Here is a 19,948-nt window from a genome sequence, read left to right on the forward strand (position 1 = left end):
CTGGATTTTGACCAATGACACCTCGCTTCACACAGCTTGGCTATTGACTTCATTATGACCCTGACGTGATTTGAACACGCAGCCTTCTGAACTGGAGTCAGACGCGCTACCGTTGCGCCACAGAGTCTGAGAAGTCCATTATCTAAACAAGGGAAAGAGGCGGGGCTGTGATAATCACTATTACAAAATTTCAAGAAGAGCGATAGCTGGATTTTGGCGATTGACTTCATTACCGTTGCGCCACAGAGTCTGAGAAGACCCTCATCCAAACATGTTAAATATGTGGGGCGGTGATTATCACTATTACAAAATTGCAAGAAGAGCGATAGCTGGATTTTGACCAACGACACCTTGTTTTACTCAGCGATTGACTTTATTATGACCCTGACGTGATTTGAACACCCAGCCTTAAATTCTGAATCAATGCTGTAAAAGGTTCATCAAACTTTTTATTTAAATGTTTAAATGTAATGTTTTGGTAAATGTGTTGCATTTTCCAAAACATTTTGAGATATGTATGTGCCAGTGTTTAAGCATGTGCTTTCAGTTAATGAGCAGTTTCCATGGGGATCAAGCTGTCTCCTTTATACATGTGTTTATTTCACTACCAATGCTCGATGCATTACCTATCACCTTTGTCTTCATTTTCTGTCTTTTACCTACACAGATATCCGTCACCCCGAGGAGCTCTCACTCCTTCGGCCTATCGAGGAGAAAAAGAAGAAGAAAGATAAAGACTCAGCTGAGGAGATCTACGACCTCACCGAGGTCCCCCTTTCCTCGGGTACTCTCACCACACCTCACTCTCACACTGCTTACTTGACATGCACATGGGTCTAAGACTTGTTTATTCGAAATCACTTTTTTGAAAAGACAGATTAAATATTATATCTACTTTTTCATTTGTCAAAATTAAATGGAATCAATTAATACAAACATCCCTATACCACAGCATAATGAATACAAAAAGATTTTTCAGTTTTATCGTGATAGTCATTCCAAATGAGTCTGAATGAATTTCAATCATTTTTGTCTCTGAAAATGAGGGCACATGGGATGATGGGGTCTGAGATCTTCAAAAGGCTTGCTCTAGACACAGATTCTAACTATAAATCTTTTAAAGGTAGACCTGAAGCTTGGTGAAGAAAATTAATATAGTGTAAAATACATCCCAAATTTTCCTCTGACTGTTATCATAACCAGGTATTGGCATTAAAAAGCGAAAGATTAGTCAAATTATGAGAAGCCAGACTCTACAAATCCCGCTCTTATGAAAATCTGATCATCTTACACTTCTTTGTAGCATCCCGGCCCTTACTGTATGATGGCATGCCTGCCCACTTTGCCGACTCACCTGAGATGGAGGCGGTCTACAAGATGCTGTCGGTCACCCAGCCTCCTCCCGCCCCCGAGGTCATAGCCAAGCAGTACCGGCCCGCGAGCGTGGTGGACAAGGCCCACATCAACGGCAGGTAATGCCATAAATCTGAGCTAATTCCTAATTTTTTGTCAGAATGAGAGCTCCAGCACACACGTGCCATTGTTTGGCTAATTAAGACTTTTATGGTAAAACAAGAGCTTTTCAACCCATGAAAAATTTTGACCCATGAGGCATGTTGTGTCAGGGGTTAGAACTGTTGAATCGTAGTTGCTGGGAACTGTGTTTTTTCACCACTTACACGGACTTGATAATAGACGTTGGGTTACTCAACATCATTTTCTGGGTTTACCAGACCATCACGCATACACGGTTGTAGGCAATTATATGGTGTAAATTTCAGACATAATCCCAAAAATCTATACCTAATCTCTTTTCTTCTTCTCTTAGGTGGTTGGACTCGTCCCGTTGTCTGATGCAGCAGGGAATCCAAGAAAATGACAGAGTCTGGCTTCGCTTCAAATACTTCTCCTTTTATGATATGGATCCCAAGGTGTGTGTGTGTGTGTGTGTGTGTGTGTGTGTGTGTGTGTGTGTGTGTGTGTGATGATGTTTCTATAGATACAGGATACATACTCGGTATTTCATTTCCCCCTTGATTTCTTCCTCTCCCGTGCAGTATGACGTTGTGCGTCTGACCCAGCTGTATGAGCAGGCGCGCTGGGCCATCCTGCTTGAGGACATCGACTGCACCGAGGAGGAGATGATGTTGTTTGGAGCTCTTCAGGTAGAAAACACTGTTGCTGACATGTGGGCATGTCTGTCAACGGGCGGGCCAACATTAAAAACAGTGTGTTACGGCAACTCTTTAAGTGTCACATATTACAGGAATTAAATGTTACCATGTTTATATATGAATATTGTCAAAGACGAATGAGTAATCATTTTGAATTTAGGGTTACAGGTCAAATATAAAATTTATTTTAATAAATTTAACTGCATTAAAAAAAGGTTGTTGACAAACCAAATATCAAAAAGGAGTTATTCTTGAAATGTATTTGCCTAAATACCACGTGGTTTAAACTACATTCTATAATAAAAATAATACAGGAACATTTAGCGCGTAAGCCACAATACTCTGTCCACACACATATTAGCATTTATAGACTTGAATCTTTAAACTGATTTTTTTAAGTATCCAAATGATACAACCACACACATCTTTTGTTGTATTCTGCTTTATCATCCATATACTATATGATTATTTATGATGCATATATGATTCTCTCTAACACTCAAACTCCTATAGTACCACATCAGTAAGGTGTCTCAGTCGGAGCCCCAGATGGTGAGCTCCAATGCGGCCATGGACGACCTGGACTCGGCTCTGCAGTCGCTGGAGGTCAAGCTGGAGGGAGAGAGCAGCTCCGCGTCGGATATGCTGGTCGGACATATTGGATGTACCCGTCTGTTACTGAGAGTCAGCTGTTGTCTGGATTAGGATGCTGTTGTCTCACCTTAATCTTAATCATTGTTTTATCTCATTATTTTTTAGAGATTGTGTAATCATTTAAGCCATTGATATGATGATTTTAACAAACTCTAAGTTGTTTTAGCACTTTACAACTTAAAGAAATAACCCCAAATAAACCACGAGATGAGTATTGTTTTGTACACTGAAAAATATCTTCGTCTTTATCCAGGAAAACCTGACTGCACCAGATCTCAACGACTACCTGAAGATATTCAGGTGACATTAATCTTCCAAGCACTCATTCACATCAACAATGTTATGCTTCGTTTGCTAGTCAATATGAGTAGATAACATGAGAAATATGATTTCATATTTCAGGCCAAAGAGGCTGACTCTAAAGGGATATAAGCAGTACTGGTTCAAGTTTCAGGATACCTCCATCTCCTATTTCAAGAGCAAGGAGGAGAGCATTGGGGAGCCCATTCAACAGATTAACCTGAAAGGTACTGAATACACTATCGCACATCATTATTAAGATACTGTCCTACTACGTCATCAATGTGTCATCAGTTATCAATAAGTATGTATGAATTAGCGGCAGATGTCATCCTTCAGCAACCTGTTAAGCAGCGTATCGTCTCTGCTTACAGACGGGCCCTTGCTCGAGTACGATGTCTTACTAGGAAAGACAAAGACAAAGTGCTTTCCTTTTATGGTAAAAAGGGAGAGTGCTCCTCTCAAGTTTTTCGTCTTCAGTCTGTGAGAAGTTATTGAGGTCCCTGTCAATCACAGATCGGTGATGTGAACCACTTATGGACTCATTTTTTAACATAACAAAATTCTGGGCTCAAAGGGGACATGAAGCATTAATAACAAAGAATGTAATACTAATGCAGACGACAACATCGAAAAAATGAACTGTGACCCGGCCATCCAGGCGTGGATCTTCAATATGTCATGAATGCCTGAGTCTTTGGTCGTCCTTCCTTTCTTTGTTCAGGCCATGAGTGTCATATTTCAGAAATGGGAGTTGGTTTGATATTTATCCTGCACACAGGATGTGAGGTGGCTCCGGACGTCAACGTGACAGCGCAGAAGTTCTTAATCAGACTCCTGATTCCAGCGCCTGAAGGCATGAACGAGGTCTATCTGCGCTGTGAAAATGTGAGTACATATGTGTGGATAGGTGACATCCTGTCATCTCACTTTCAACACCTCTATCTTTGTCTCCACCTTCTATGGTTTAGTCTCTCTCTCTGACTTGTGTGGTTGTGTCTCACCCTCCAGGAGGAGCAGTATGCTCAGTGGATGGCTGGGTGTCGACTGGCCTCCAAAGGCAAGACTTTGGCCGACAGCAGTTTCCAGAATGAGATCCAGAGCATCCGCTCCTTCCTGGCAATGCAAAAGAAGAGTTCCCATGGCAACGCACCTACCAATGATGAAAGCATCAATACACATAGTCTGGTGTCGCCACGCTACCATAAGAAATACAAAGCCAAACAGGTAGAGATGACGTACAGGCACTAAAATAAATGTATAAAGTACATATAATAATCTATCATGAACTTAATCGTTTTTGAGACTACAGCACAGTGATTTTTGTACTATTGAGCTAATTGGACAATTCTGATGTGGAAAACCCCACTCACTTTCATTTTTGCATCTTTATTTGGAACTGTCATGGATAAAGAGTAAAAAAAATATTAAGATTGGAAAACGTCGGGGGAAACTGGAAAAGAAAGTGAAAAAAATGAAGTTCATGAAAGAAATGTCAAAATATTGAGAAAATGTCATGAAAAACAACATTAGGTCAAAGAACTTTGGTCGGAAATTGTCAAAAATTAATTCTGAAAAATTTGAAAAAATATATTTTATCAAAAATGTCATGGAAAAAACAGTAAAGAAAGATTATGTCAAACAATGTCATGGAAAAAAGTGACAAAATATAAGATTGTAAAATGTCATGAAAAAAAATCCAAAAGAATTAGGTCAAAAAATAACAAAACGAAACAAATTGTCGGCAAATTATGTTGAAAAACGTCAGGGAAAGAAAAGTCAAAATTATATTCATACAAAAAATTACAAAAAATATTTTATCCATAAATGTCATGGGAAAAAGAAGTAAAAAAATATTACGGAAAACAAGGTCAAGATATGTTAGTTTCAAAAATGTCAAGTAAAGAAAATGAGGCTGCACGAATATAATTATAACCTTTTTACCTCTTTGCATGTTCCTCCAGCTGACCCCTCGCATCTTGGACGCCTACCAGAATGTGGCTCAGCTCTCACTGACAGATGCAGTGATGCGCTTCCTGCAGATCTGGCAAGCCCTGCCTGACTTTGGGCTCTCATACGTGGTTGTCAGGTTTGAAGTTTAACTTGAAGATTTTCAGAAATAATTTGTGCCAGTTAACATTAATCCAGCAGCATTTGTCAACATGCAAAGTAAGACAACTAGAGCTATCAATTTCAAAATATTAGTTTAAATGGGTAAAGACATTACTGGATGAATACGTACACCAAGTATTATGAAGTTTTACTCTCGGGCAACATAAATGTAGAAATTGGTGACCACAGGTAGAAAATAGGATTGTTTTGTTGTTTTAGCTGTTCTCATCCCAGTTAATAAGTCCCTGTCAGACAAAAATCTGCAGAGCAATTGCTGTTTACCATTCAGCGCTGGTTTGGGAAACTTGACAAGCTTGATACTATTTCCTCACATCAAACGGGAGGAAATAGTATCAAATGCTAGTAGTATTGTAAATATTGTTGGAAGGGTGGAAAAAATGGTGGTATCAAAGTGTGATTCCGGCAAGCAATCAAGTCAAGTTCCTGCGGAGCTGAATCTTGTCTTTGGTCTCAGCAAGAGCTTTAGAGGGAAGGAGCTGAAGATGTGTTTTGTTCAACAGGTTTAAGGGCAGTCGAAAAGACGAAGTACTGGGCATTGCTCCCAACCGTCTGATCCGCATCGACCTCGCCGTAGGTGATGTGGTAAAGACTTGGCGCTACAACAACATGAAGCAGTGGAACGTCAACTGGGACATACGACAGGTGACAGGGGAGCAGTCTGCACGGTCTAAGACATTAGTTTCAAGCAATATGTGTTTATACAGTAGCTTAATCAGATAACGTTTTCCCTGGCATGTTTCTTTTGGTTTTTTAAAGGAACCCCATAACATTACTTGATTTATACATTTCTTTCACAGGTGAAATTCAATCTTTTATTTAAAAATAATGCAATATCTGCTTTTCTGCCCTTTGCTTTGTGACTCCTCCAGATGGCCATAGAGTTTGAAGGCAACATCAACATTGCTTTTGGCTGCGTGACTGCCGACTGCAAAATCGTCCATGAGTTTATTGGAGGCTACATTTTCATGTCGACACGCAGTCGTGCAAAGAGCGACACGCTCAATGAGGAGCTTTTCCACAAGCTGACCGGCGGCCATGAAGCTCTCTGAGACTAAAACACACGAAAGGGGGAAAAAAAACATCACATCTTTAGCCGCGTCTCGATAATGGAAAACCATGCGGAGTTGGATTTTAAGTTCCATTCAGGCTACTATAAAAACATCACAAGTGTACAACGTGTGGACAAAACTAGATCTTCTGCTTCTTGTGTAAATGTGTTACAACCCACCTCGTCAGCCCATCTACGTTTTTATATAGCCTTTGTTACACACACACACACACACACACACACACACACACACACACACACACACACACACACACACACACACACACACACACACACACACACACACACACACACACACACACTATCAGTGAGTGGACAACATCTTCAGACAGTTCAAGACTCCAGAGGTCCTCACGCTGACTTCCCCTTTACTTCATGATGGACCGCTGCTGGCGCCTGGTGCTGGACTTCAGGTCCTGGATCAGTAGACTTGACACTCAAACTCACGGCAACATAAAAACAACAATTGCATCAGCCAGGAGGAACTTTTCTGTTCGTAAGCCGCCTTGCTGTCGCTCGGGATGGAGAGCCTGGCTTAGAGATGCAGACTAGTTGCCAGGGGCCAGATTATCACAGCAACGAATCAACAGTGTTAAGTAGAAAAACACAAATTAACGCATAGATAACAAACATTTATTAAAATAAATGAATACAGCAATTCACTTTTCATTCTCTGTTGTTTTCACTCCTTATCGTTGTGACTTGTGCTTGGTCATTTCTGTTGGTTCCTTACCAGGAAGCTTCTAACCGTTAATCTACCCTCACATTGTGTGTGTGTGTGTGTCCATATCTTTTAGAAACAGCTACAGCATCTGTTAACTAAAACCACAGTGTCTGTATCCTGTGCTTTCCTAGATTAGTCTATTGCCACATCCAAAATGTCTCCAAAAGACATTTAAAGGCCCAACTGGTCGTTGTTAGCTGTAAGTCCAAACTTGTTGTGTATTTTCCTACAGCAAGGTGAAAGTACGATCATAGTCAATGTCTGCCATAGTTTCTTTGGCAATGGTATACTTTCTCCCATTGAATTGTCTGTAACACAATTCTCCCATTGTGTTACCGAGGGATCTCTCCTCTGATGCTACTGCAGTGACAGGATGCTCCCTGAAACACAGAACAAAGGTAGCGTCAGTGAAGTGAGAAGCTCTCAGTTTAAAATCTAAATTGAGTGAAGCCCTTTGAAGTGTTTTCTTACTCGTAGGTCTCAGTTTTAAGGCTCGGCTAAAGTATTTAGGCAGAAGTTTTCCCTGTGCGTCACCTGCAGTCAGCAACACACCGTTATCCGACCAGAAGAACTCAACGCCATCTGCACATATATACACATACAGAGTTGTGCCAAAACACAAAGACTGATCCAAGTGTATTGGATAGCAGTCGATAGTGGTTGAGCTTACCAGCAAGAGCTTTAAACACATCAATATACACAGCTAGATCACAGTCTTTCCTCATGCCTGGTGGAAAGATGAAATACACTCATCAGTCCAAATGTTCAGCTGACTTCGCTCAGACACACACGCAGACACACACTGAGCTTACCGCTGACTACGCCTTCCTCCCCTGGAAGGCCCAGTGCCAGGTGGATGTGCGTCCTCTTCATGCGGCTCAGGCCCTCCTGCTGGATGGAGCTCCAGTTGCGGAGGTAGGAGCCATGAACGGCCTCAGCGGGGCAGTCCGGAGAACCAGCCAGGACCGGTTTCAGCTCCAAATCCATTACCTGATCCCAGCAGTATGCCACCACAGCAAGAAGGAGAAGAAGGGTTTTCTTTTGACCAGTTTAAGTGATATTATACAGAAGATAACTAACCTACCCAAAGGGACATCTGAGTAGTGTCAAAATGCATTTTCAACTGTTATGATCTAATTGAATTACTATCAGGATACGAATATATAATAAGACCACTGGAGGTTAGTACATCTCATGTTCTCCTGAAAAGTAAATATTTGCAACATATGAGAAAAAAAGATACCACAATCAAATGAAGAGCTGATGATGCATGTTATCACAGTGTTCTGATTTATATCACAGACATGACATTTTCTTCTGGCTTGCGGTGCTTTCTGATGAAATTAAAATACCCACATACCGGTAATGAGTGGCCCTGACTGGCTCGAATCAACAGGCGGCCGTCCTCCGGGTGGGCGCTGAGCTTAAAGCGTTTCTTGTCATTTGTGGCCACGATTCTTTCGACATCTTCCAATGAGTATGCGCGGAACTGCGGGTGAGCCAAGAGTTCCTCCACAAACATGAAGCCATCTATGACGATGACAGTTGACTACGGTCACATTTCCACAATGGATGGATCTCTGTTGTCATAAACTCTCTGCTTTTAATTAAAAAATAAATCAAATGTCCACACTTGCAATGCTTGTTGTGTCAGTATTTGAGGAATACAACAAAGGGGGAATTTGTTGTGCTACCTGGATCAGAACCACCTCCTCCTGCCAAAGGTTTCTACAGTCGACGCTTATCGGATACCGCTGTAGCCTTATTTAAAGAAGCCATTCCTTCTGCTCTGAGTTCAGTGCCCTGCCTCAAGATACAAGAAGACTCCTGTGAAAACCTCAGTCCGTCTCAGATCGATAATTTTGTCGATACTGCTACAGGCTCTTTGAGAGTGGCGCTGGACGCTATTGCTCCTCTGGAAAGAAGAATAGCAACAAGAAGGAAGTCTGCACCGTGGTATAACCCTCAAACACGGAACCTAAAGCAAACTGTGCGGAAGCTTGAACGATTATGGCGTTCCACCAAATCAGAAGGATCTAGGCTAGTTTGGCAAGACAGCCTTAAAACGTATAAGAAGGCTCTCCGTAACGCAAGAGCATCTTATTACTCATCATTAATAGAGAAAAATAAAAACAACTCCAGGTTTCTCTTCAGCACTGTAGCCCGACTGACAGAGAGTCACAGCTCTGTCGAGCCGTGTATTCCTTTGGACCTCACTAGTAACGACTTCATGAACTTCTTCAATGATAAGATTCTGACTATCAAAGAGAAAATTGATGGTCTCCTGCCTTCAACCAGTGCCGACCTGTCCTCTGATGTAGGAACCTTGGATGCAGCAGTGGGCCCTGATGCCTGTTTGGATGCCTTCTCTTCCATCAACCTTGATCAGCTGACTTCTTTATTTTCAAAGTCTAAATCTTCTACTTGTCTCTTGGATCCGATTCCGACCAAACTGCTTAAGGAAGTTTTTCCTTTAGTTAGCACATCCTTATTAGATATTATGAATCTGTCTTTGTTGACAGGACATGTACCACAGTCCTTCAAGGTAGCTGTAATTAAACCTCTTCTTAAGAAACCTACTCTTGCTCCAGAGGTGTTGGCTAACTACAGACCTATCTCTAATCTTCCCTTCCTCTCTAAGATCCTTGAGAAATCCGTCGCAAATCAATTATGTGACTTTCTACAAAACAATGCTTTGTTCGAGGATTTCCAGTCAGGATTCCGAGTGCATCACAGTACAGAAACAGCACTGGTGAAAATTACGAATGATCTTCTACTTGCATCGGACCAAGGACTCATCTCTTTTCTTGTCTTGCTGGACCTCAGTGCCGCATTTGATACTATAGACCATTGTATCCTGTTGCAGAGACTAGAACATTTAATTGGTATCAAAGGAACTGCACTCAGCTGGTTTAAATCCTACCTATCGGACCGATCCCAGTTTGTGCTTGTAAACGGTGAATCCTCAAAGACCACCAATGTTGGTCACGGAGTCCCACAAGGTTCTGTACTTGGACCGATTTTATTTACCCTCTATATGCTTCTTTTGGGCGATCTTATCAGGAAACACCACATAAACTTCCATTGTTATGCAGACGATACTCAACTGTATCTGTCGATCAAGCCAGAAGAGACGGACCAGTTAGTTAGACTCCAAGAATGTCTTGGAGACATCAAAACTTGGATGACCGGCAACTTCCTGATGCTAAACTCAGAAAAAACGGAAGTTATCCTGATAGGCCCAGAGCGCCTTCGAAGCCAGCTGTCGCGTGATACAGTTTTTATGGATGGAATTGCTCTGGTACCCAGCAGCATCGTCAGGAATCTGGGAGTTCTCTTCGACCAGGATATGACCTTCAACTCGCATATAAAGAAGACTTCAAGGACTGCCTATTTTCATCTACGTAACATATCAAAAATCAGGAACTTCCTGTCTCAAAGTGATGCAGAAAAATTAGTTCATGCGTTTGTCACTTCCAGACTGGACTACTGTAATTCTTTGTTATCAGGCTGCTCTTATAAATCTCTTAAGCCTCTCCAGCTGATTCAGAATGCTGCAGCACGTGTATTAACAAGAACTAAGAAAAGGGATCATATCACTCCTGTATTAACTTCTCTGCACTGGCTCCCTGTTAAATCAAGAATAGATTTTAAGGTACTTCTCCTCACCTACAAGGCACTTGCTGGTGAGGCACCGTTGTATCTTCAAGAGCTTGTAACACCGTATTGCCCTACAAGGCAACTGCGCTCCATAGATGCTGGGTTACTTGTTGTTCCTATTGTTTTAAAAAGTAGGCTGGGGGCCAGAGCCTTCAGTTATCAAGCTCCTCTTTTGTGGAACCAGGTTCCACTTTCAGTCCGGGGGGCAGATTCGGTTAGCTCTTTTAAAGTAAAACTTAAAACGTTCCTCTTTGATTCTGCCTATAGTTAGGGCTGGCTCAGGTTAGTCCGGACCAGCCCTTAGTTAAGCTGCTATAGGCTTAGAATGCCGGGGGAATTCTTAGGACACACCGAGCTCCTCTCTCACGCTCTCTTTCTACCATAATTCAAGTTTTATTAATGCACATGACTAATTCAGTTTCTTTCCGGGAGTTTTTTTTGTGCTTTCGCCCCTATCAGGTCTCCATAGATCGTGGTTCCTTCGGGACCCTGGTCCTGACACCTACTGTGGCCATGCTGACGCCTGCTGCTGCCATCATCATCATCATCATCATTATTTTAGATATTAATCATATTACTTTACTCATAAACCGACATTACCCTCTCCTAAAATCTCTGTGCTCTCCCTCCCCACAGGATTCTGTGGATGGTGGTTCTATGTGATGGTGGTTCTATGTGATGGTGGTTCTATCTGATGGTGGTTGCCTCTGCAGTGGTCCTGCTGTGCGCCTGGCTTACTACTCACAATTACTTGAATCATTTCTGTCATAGGAATTGCATGTATTATACATTGTTCATTCTGTACACATGGCATCCATTGTAGTCTGTCCATCCCGGGAGTGGGATCCCTCCTCTGACGTTCTCCCTAAGGTTTCTTCCCTTTTTTTCCCTCTTGTAAGGGTTTTTTCATTTTTTGGGGAGTTTTTCCTGTGCCGATGGTGGGTTTCGGGGCAGAGGATGTCGTATGTGTACAGACTGTAAAGCCCTCTGAGGCAAATTTGTAATTTGCGATTCTGGGCTATACAAAATAAAATGACTTGACTTGACTTGACTACCTGGATCAGATTGTGATGAGCTCACCTGAACCCATTTGGAGACCCATCTGGTTGGCTCCATGGCGAAGAGCATAGGAAAGGGACTTAGACAGGCGGACATCCCCGTCCTTGTAGGGCAGAAGATAGATACACACACACACACACACACACACACACACACACACACACACACACACACATTCCAATTCAGATCTAAATATAGCTCTGGTATAAATATAGGACCTTCACCATGGCTAACAGTTCATACTGCCTACCATGATACAAGGGTGTCAAGAGGCAGATATTAATCTGTGATCAAGGTAATGGAACAATATCCCAGTGTATAAGCCTCCAGTCTCTCACCTCTCCACCACGACTTCCTCTCTTTCCTCTTCCTCCTCTTCCTCCACTGCCGCTGTCCATTTAAATGCAGCTGTTCAGTTATTCAGGTCGTACGTCGAAGCTCTTTGATACCGGCCATGCATTGTACTTGTGTTAATTCAGCACAACCGGATCTCACAACTGTAAATAAATGTTGAGCTTCGTACTTCCGGGTTGTTTCCATCGGTTGCCTCTAGGCGGCACTGTGGCGGATGGATCTGCGGTGTCGCGGCACCACCGAAGAAGAAAAACAATTGTCCTAGAAAAAATCATCACTCAAGCAGCTGCTGCAGGTAAAATAATTCAAAAATAAATATGACTCATGACTCAAATATCTTACCTGAGAGTTTGCGTTGTACAGACCGATGGTCATGCCGATGTAACCAAACAATATTGTAACTGCTGGTGGAAAATATCCCGGTGGTGGGATTTTACTCAAGATGCAGAGCTACATTTGCTAACTGATGTTAGCATACTGGAGCTGAATGTTGTTCTCAGCGAACAATCTCGCTAATTGCGATGATTTTGTTTCTCTGCAATATATTTGCCGCGGTTTTATCTGTTCATTTCTTTCTCGCCTGCATGCCCCTGTCTGCTTTGTAACGCTAAATAGTTTCACAACCCAGGCGAAGTTGCCAGTGGACTAAAGACGGTAACGGACGGGTTACCATGGAAACGTAACGTAAAATACATTACCGGATGAGATGACTAAGCTGTCAATAAACCGCGTTTAAAGGGAGGAAGGAGCCCTGCTTCCCGTAAGTGCCCCTTTGAAAGGCTTATTTTACTACTTGTACCCAAACATATTTATTGTATTGTTTTGTATCTATAACGTTACGGGATGTTGTTCTCCACTATTAGCAAGACAAACTTGCCCTAGTTCACTAGTTCACACTATGCCAACGCCATGAAGACTGGTTGATTGCAAGCTGAGGCTCCCCACAAAACGCCCTTCTTCTTTTCTCCTTAACGTGCCCCTCAGACAAATTGCACTTACGTTGTTTTTAGTATAACTTAATTTATACAGGGGACAAATAAGACAAATGCAGCAATGTTGTACATACAATAGTTGCCCTGGATCCAGACCTTGAATCTGGTCACTCCTCAAAGTTATGTTGAGTTCAGGCAAAATAATTATTCTAACAGTGCTTCAAGCGTGATGCGTGAACTTTGACCTGTATGTGGCTCTCAAGGATGGTCACAGTCATATCTAATATTTGATAAGGAACCCTGTAGTTTAAAATACTGACAACGTGAGTATCTCCTCCTTTCTTTTCCTTCTGAAATGCCTCAGTGTGTCTGTGCTTTCTTTCATTTTGACGGCCTCCGTTGCTCAGGTGATGGAGTTCCCTCAGCATTCCCAGCAGCTGCTGTCAGCTCTGCGCTCCCAGCGCCAGCGGGGCTTCCTCTGTGACTGCACCGTCATGCTGGGCCCGTCCCGTTTCCTTGCTCACAAGGCTGTCTTGGCTTCCTGCTCGCCTTTCTTCCACATGTTCTTCTCAGATTCTGCAGGGGTGCTTGGTGGAAACGCCACCAGCAGCTCCGTCACACTCGACTGCGACATCGTCACGTCGGCTGCGTTTGGCCTGCTCTTGGACTTTGTCTATGAAGGCGTGCTGCAGCTGGACGAGTCTCCGCCAGTGGAGGACGTGTTGGCGGCTGCGAGCTTTCTGCACATGAACGAGGTGGTGAGAGTCTGCAAGAGGCGGCTGCAGAGACGAGGCCCTCTTGCTGAGGCAGACAGCACTCGCTCCGAAGAGAGCGCTGAGGCGAGGAGGGCACCAGAGTCGGGGGGGGAGGGTGTGGGGGACAGTGCAGCCGGGCAGGCGGCAGCCATGGTAGGTGATCCCATGAATCCAGTCGCCGTGGCAGCACCATTCCCATCAGTATTCACAATAACGGGGAAAAGTCAGTTGGAGTCCGTGAAGCCCGAACCGAGGACTGGTGGGAGGTCATCAGACACACGAGTTCAGACTCCCCTGAGCCCCGGCCTCGCTGATACCACTCAGCCGGGCATGGACCCCCATCCTCTGCCCACGGGCGGGGAGCTGACGCACAGCGTCATCACAGGCCGGTCTGGCCCCACCGCAGGAGGTCATGCCAGGTTGGGAACTGGAGGTCATGGAGAGGTGTTGGCCTTCTGCAGCCCTTGCAGTACTACTGAGACGTACAGGTACGGGTTGGATTGTTGTTGCTTTATTTACTGAGAGACATTTTGAAGACTCTTTGTTACTGGAAAGCTGCTTAGAGTATGTGCTTCTCTCTTTCAGCAGCCTCTGTACTAACCAGCAGCCCTCCTCGTCTTCTTCCTCCATGGTGCCAGTGAGTCAGGCTGGTGGCCCGTCAGTGGTTGCTTATTCCCAGTCAGGATCCTCCAACTCCCCGAGCCCACAGCAGGACGTACCCCGACTACCACGCGATGACTCCATAAGGAATCCCTCAGAGGCTGGCCAGGGAGGTACATCGGGTACCTCAGAAAACCCACCTCACTCACCACCACAGCGGCCACTGCACCAGATCCGAATCCAGAACGCTGTGTCTCTTCAATGCCAAAGCTTGGACTTTCCATCTGCTCCTCAGACAGAAACCCTAAAGGCACCTGAGGGGAATACGGGAGCTTCGCCCACCACTAGAAATGAAAGAACTCATCCTCCTATGGACAGAGTGGGAACAGACTACAGTGATGGAGATCATTTGAAAGTCAAAGTGGAGGCCATTGTCATATCTGACGAAGAGTTGGAGGAGAAGAAAGAGGAAAGAGAAAGATCTGTGATGGAAGTAGACAATGAGTTTGAAGAAGAGGAGGAGCTGCACAACCTTCAGTTTCTTTCTTCCCACCCACAGGGCATCTTACACATTTCCTCCCATTCAAATGACTACTCCTTCCCCCGCTCTCCTTCCTCCTCCTCCTCCGGTGCCGGCCCTTCTTCACAGGACACTTCCTCCTTTGCCCTCATTCCTCCATCCGTAGCTCAGCAGCAGTCAGACCCTCCTTCCTACTTCCAGGACTACCAGGACTCAATGGAGAACTTTGTAGAGGACCTCCCCACGTGTGGAGTGTGTGGAAAGACGTTCTCATGCTCTTACACACTACGGCGCCACGCCATTGTGCACACGCGCGAGCGTCCCTACGAGTGTCGCTACTGCTACCGGAGCTACACGCAATCAGGCGACCTGTACAGACACATACGGAAGAATCATGACCAGTCACTACCCGCCAAGCGCAGCAAGGCCGACTTGGAGCCCCCCCTGCCGCCACAGCCCCCCCCCTCTTAGCTAACACACACCACTTTAACATCACAGCGTAGTTCTAATTCAACATTCCAAGCTAAATTGAGCGTATCTGTAACTAACTATAGCTTCAATTTTCAATTGATTTGTTGATTGTTTTCGCAATGAATCAAAAGTTACTTATGTATTTGACATCATAACATATTCCACTTTTGGGGTACTATTTTTACATTTCTAAACTGCTGGCCCCAAGCTTTTTCTACTTTACTGAGGACATTTGCCAAACCAAATGAGTCTGGAATCTCTCAGCTCATTTCTTAATTTCAAAAGGGGGCGTCAACTTATCAACATGTGATGTGGCGGGCGACTGTGGGTGAGTGGGGAGCACGGTATTCCTCCAATCAGAGGGTTGTCGGTTCGATCCCAGGCTCTGCTAACCCACATGTCGATGTGTCCTTGGGCAAGACACTTAACCCAACATTTCTCCAGTAGCTGCGACTACAGTGTGTGAATGTTAGTTACTGATGGCAGGTGTCACTGTGTATGGTTCTCCTGTCATCAGCGTGTGAATGGGTGTGAATGATGTCATGTAGTGTTAAAGCGCTTTGAGTGGTCAGAAGACTAGAAAAGCGCTGTACAAGTACAGTCCATTTACCATGTGAGTGACCGGGTCCACCAGGTGTGGACGGCCAATCACAACAGTAGGACTGCACAAATTAGGTGGGTAATAAACACAGCCTGAGGGTCAGAAAAATATAAAGTACAGCAAGCAGAGATGAAAAGGTATTCGACTTCTACAGAAAAGTTTCACATCAGCCGCAGCCATCTCAGTTGTGTCCAACAGTGCCTTAACGGCGCACAACTCAACAATCCTCGTGTAACCATCGCTTCAGGTTTTCCCAACCTAAGCTTAACCTTAGCTTAATCTTAAATTCTCACTTCGACCCAAAGAGCTCAAATTCGCCTACGGAGCCAAATGTGTGTGGAAAAAAAACAATGACGAGTCAGTCCAGCTGTTACTGTGGTGCATTTATAGACTGTGTATTTATAAATAAAGAAATTTGGTTAGTTCATAAGTCCACGTCAAGTTCAAGTCCATCCGGAAAGAAAAATATGGAAAAAAGTATATAATCCATTTTGAGGTCCATGGAAATGTTTTTTGTGTCCTTATCCTACCACGTCGCCACAGGACAGGACACGTCTCCACAGGACTGGAAGGTCCGTTTGGTAGCTCCAAATGGTGATCCGCACGCCTTCAGGCACCACTTGTGTCCTGGTTCAAAACCTGACCGTTGACCGAGGAATTCTGCGTGTTGCCCTAGCTGTCACCGCCGAGTGGGATTGTAATCCATAACAGGAAGTGACCTTTCCCCGACCCGGATATTTATGTGTGACAGCTGGCAAGCGATTGGCAGTACATTTCACATTTTATTAATTAGCAGAGGGTTACACTCATCTCACACATGACCCATATTAGATCAACACAAGAGCTTACAGATTTGTATTTTTCTCTGTGAGTGCAGGAACATGAGAACTCTCCGGCACAGACACACACCTCAGTCTTCATTCGCTCAATGTGACGTTCTCACACTGTTGTGATATTGTGCTACTCTCCAAAAGTTTTGCAGAGATTTTACAATTTCAAAAGGTTCTAACAAGAGATTTGACATCCTACACTTTGTGTGCTACATGAACGCAAATAAGGGGAAGCTGTTTTTAGGACTGGATGTGTTTGGGGGATTGTTACAAGAATCGTTGTGTTGAGAGTGTGCACACTCTCTGTCTGCTGGTGGGCGGAACTGCCGTGCGCAGAAAATAGTGGCAAATTGTATCAGGTGAAAAAAAATCTTGAACAAGTACACGTACTTATGAGAGAATAGTCAATTTTCAAAATAAAATATTTTTCAGAAAAAAAAAATATATTCTTTCTGTGGTACCAAATGGCCCGGACCGGCACTGGTCCCTGGCTCTGTGGTTATGGACCCCGGCCCTAGTGTAATGTTTACAATATGGAACTATTGGAGCAGATAAGTAGAAGTAAATTCAACTTTTTGTCATTGCACAGAGGTGTACAGGTACTGAGGTACTGAGACAACAAAATGCATTTAACCCACCACACAGCGGGAGCAGTGTGCTTTTTGTGTATACAATCTGATTCTAACTGTGGAATTTTCCTTGCATTAGTTTTATTAAAGCCACTTCATCAATAGCCGATAAACACAGTTTATCTGATGAAGTAGAAAGTCAGTTGTGCCAAAAGGCTTTTCATTTGTCCCCTTTCAAACATGCAGTAAGAAGTATTCCATTGAGAATCATTCCTAAACAAGATAACTGACCCAGAAAACTCAGTTGCAGACGTATAATTTGAAAACATGCAACATCCTCTGTGGTAAAACCCTCTCACTGGCACAGGATTCCTCCCCTCCAAAAAAACGTTAGCAGGTAGAACATTTTAGAGGAAACCTGGCAACCTTATTGACCGTTCTCGCAGTAGTGTTTCTCCAGTAATGTAACAGAATACACAGTACAGACACACACAATAATTCTGCCTTTTGTTTTTTAAATCTAAGTGTTTAGATTTAAACTTGTGTCTGAATTGCCGTCTGAAATGTGTTCGTCTACAAATTAGTTTCTATATGTACAAATGAAAGTGGTTTTGTATTTGAGGTTTGGATACTCAAAAGAAAAAGCCTGAACTGTGAGTGAGCATTTCATCCTTGTGTTATGGCATGCTAAAAATAAACTGGGGAATAAACACTGTTCAAAAGAAACTGTGAAAATATTGTTGTTTAGATTAATGATACATTACACAGGTACTTTTTTATTTTATTACAAAAGAAGATAAAAAAAATATAAACATCCCGTCTATCACCCTGCAACCGTACAACGGTAACAGGAAGACTGAACTCGTGAGCATTTCTCTGACTGACTGTCGCTCCACTCGATTCCTCTGAGCAGAACCTTTGTTCCCTTTCTTCAGTCTTCTACTGGACCGTGGATCTGTGAAGAGACCAAATGTCATCATCTACTTACAAATCTCTGTACTTCTGATTCTGATTAAATTATTTTCTAATAAACATAATGAACTGTGACTGGAGGCTGAATCAAACTGGTTTTAAGTATAAAGTATAAGTCTTGGACAAGGAACGAAGGAAAAGAAAAAGACTTCTTCTTGGTGCTTTACCAAACTATAAACCAAACATTGTTCATCCTCTTAAATGAGGACAGCCGCTGATCATTCCACTCTGTTCAAACCCTGAATCGCTGGGTGACACGTTAGTTTTGTCTTTGATTAAACATTACGTTTTTAAGCGAGTTACCAAACTCACCGCCTGAGCCAACTCGGGCCAATCCATCGCCATCACGACTGCGTCGTCCGAGTTTGGAGGCGTCTCCAGGTTCCAGTAGGTCAGCTTGTCAAACACAGAGGACACCCTCAACAACCTGTCCTGGACACACACACACACACAATATTTATCACCACGAAAACATCATGTCTCAGGATCCTCACCCGCACAAAAATGTGATTTTCAGTTTACCTCTTGGTCTGAGCTGGGCTCGTTGATATCTTTCAGCACCAGGCCAGTGTAGCCCTGTGGACAGCTGAGCTCCTGCCCCTTCAGCCCACGCCCTCTGAATGACACGGTCTTCTCTGTAATGACAACAATGCACAAACAATCCCCCACTAAAAGATACTGTGAGACACACCTTTTTGAATATGTGGATTATACATGCATTGTTTGTATGATGATGTTGATTCATTTGAGATGAAAATGTTTAAAAGCATTTTTTTCTCCCTTATTACGATGACTTTTGTGCAAATAAACAACAAATGTCATCATAATCTGTGTGATTATTCTGAAGGGTTTGATCTCCACAGCTGTTTTCCTTGAAGCGCAAACTGGACCAATATCAACCTGCTTTAGTCTCCTGGGAGGGGGGCTGAGTGTACCTAGTTTGCAGTCCTTGGTGGTAGCGGTGAGGTACTCAGAGACATGGGCCGGCCCGTCGTGTTCAATCTCACAAGGCATGAGGTGGACTGGGACTCTCTGGGCCTGAGCCACGGACGATACATCAACACGTGTAACACTGGTGTTACGGGACATCCTGCAACCAGACGACAGGAAGGGACCAAAACATGAACAACTACCGCTTGCACTATGATAATTAAACCTTCATTTCTTGCTGTGATTTCAGCCATGCAAGGGTTGTTTCTCACGTATTTTCTGTATCTAACAGCTGAGCAATGTTAATTTAGTATTGGGAGCTCTGACAACAACCAGCAGCCTTTTACCTTAAATAAACAACATGCTACTTCTATTAAAGATGTTGTCGCGTTAGCTTGTATTATTCTTGTGTTATCACAATGTTATGTTATCAAACGTCCCAATAAAAGAATTACATTTGCATTTGAGAAAAACAAATGCAACATTACCTAAAAGCAGTTCTTCGGTCGCTTAAAGTGATATGAAATGCAAAATTGGTTTTCCGGGTTGACCAAGTCGCTGCATCTGATTGGACGAAAGTTTCTTCTTCTACGCTGGCGGGTACGTTGGCGGGCTTTTTTCTGTTCCTCCGCAGGATGTCG

General features: G+C 43.5%; 4 protein-coding genes and 1 non-coding gene across 12 annotated transcripts in view; 2 read left to right on the forward strand and 3 right to left on the reverse strand.

Moving 5' to 3' along the window:
- fermt3b (FERM domain containing kindlin 3b) overlaps nt 1-6,991 on the forward strand; it is a 38,208-nt gene extending 31,217 nt beyond the window's left edge. Inside the window, exons 4-15 of the mRNA XM_040175409.2 lie at nt 668-784; nt 1,304-1,472; nt 1,829-1,931; nt 2,058-2,165; nt 2,688-2,822; nt 3,082-3,128; nt 3,231-3,355; nt 3,910-4,016; nt 4,140-4,355; nt 5,093-5,217; nt 5,762-5,903; nt 6,131-6,991. Of these exons, the coding sequence (XP_040031343.1) occupies nt 668-784; nt 1,304-1,472; nt 1,829-1,931; nt 2,058-2,165; nt 2,688-2,822; nt 3,082-3,128; nt 3,231-3,355; nt 3,910-4,016; nt 4,140-4,355; nt 5,093-5,217; nt 5,762-5,903; nt 6,131-6,310 (1,574 nt within the window). The 3' untranslated portion in view covers nt 6,311-6,991. The remainder of the gene's footprint in view (nt 1-667; nt 785-1,303; nt 1,473-1,828; nt 1,932-2,057; nt 2,166-2,687; nt 2,823-3,081; nt 3,129-3,230; nt 3,356-3,909; nt 4,017-4,139; nt 4,356-5,092; nt 5,218-5,761; nt 5,904-6,130) is intronic.
- Nucleotides 56-127, reverse strand: trnaw-cca (transfer RNA tryptophan (anticodon CCA)). The gene has a single exon. It is a non-coding gene; the product is annotated as a tRNA-Trp (tRNA).
- Nucleotides 6,942-12,389, reverse strand: trpt1 (tRNA phosphotransferase 1). Of its 4 annotated transcripts, none has more exons than XM_078100568.1 (7): nt 12,112-12,389; nt 11,795-11,876; nt 8,415-8,584; nt 7,867-8,044; nt 7,725-7,781; nt 7,526-7,636; nt 6,942-7,434 (listed from the first exon to the last, which is right to left on the reverse strand). In XM_078100568.1, exons 1-7 carry the CDS (start codon nt 12,169-12,171, stop codon nt 7,412-7,414), a joined length of 681 nt encoding a protein of 226 aa, XP_077956694.1. In that variant the 5' UTR covers nt 12,172-12,389; the 3' UTR covers nt 6,942-7,411. The 4 variants fall into 4 exon arrangements, with proteins under 4 accessions (XP_077956694.1, XP_040031355.2, XP_077956693.1 ...); XM_040175421.2 differs by having other exon boundaries at nt 7,526-7,588; nt 12,112-12,388; XM_078100567.1 differs by having other exon boundaries at nt 7,526-7,588; nt 11,770-11,876; nt 12,112-12,323.
- Nucleotides 12,288-18,452, forward strand: zbtb3 (zinc finger and BTB domain containing 3). 5 transcript variants are annotated; one of them, XM_040175412.2, is made up of 4 exons: nt 12,288-12,422; nt 12,743-12,887; nt 13,467-14,302; nt 14,400-18,452. In XM_040175412.2, exons 3-4 carry the CDS (start codon nt 13,470-13,472, stop codon nt 15,403-15,405), a joined length of 1,839 nt encoding a protein of 612 aa, XP_040031346.2. In that variant the 5' UTR covers nt 12,288-12,422; nt 12,743-12,887; nt 13,467-13,469; the 3' UTR covers nt 15,406-18,452. The 5 variants fall into 5 exon arrangements, with proteins under 5 accessions (XP_040031346.2, XP_077956688.1, XP_040031347.2 ...); XM_078100562.1 differs by having other exon boundaries at nt 14,403-18,452; XM_040175413.2 differs by having other exon boundaries at nt 12,357-12,422; nt 12,756-12,887.
- On the reverse strand, nt 18,175-19,942 carry rnaseh2c (ribonuclease H2, subunit C). Its single transcript, XM_040175422.2, has 5 exons — nt 19,796-19,942; nt 19,313-19,467; nt 18,900-19,012; nt 18,690-18,809; nt 18,175-18,360 (listed from the first exon to the last, which is right to left on the reverse strand). The coding sequence occupies exons 2-5, from the start codon at nt 19,464-19,466 to the stop codon at nt 18,337-18,339; spliced, it is 411 nt and encodes a 136-aa protein (XP_040031356.2). The 5' UTR covers nt 19,467; nt 19,796-19,942; the 3' UTR covers nt 18,175-18,336.
- Nucleotides 19,943-19,948: the final 6 nt, after the last annotated feature.

The sequence above is a fragment of the Gasterosteus aculeatus genome, chromosome 4 (genome assembly GCF_964276395.1).
Source record: "Gasterosteus aculeatus chromosome 4, fGasAcu3.hap1.1, whole genome shotgun sequence".
Classification (NCBI taxonomy): Eukaryota; Metazoa; Chordata; class Actinopteri; order Perciformes; family Gasterosteidae; genus Gasterosteus; species Gasterosteus aculeatus.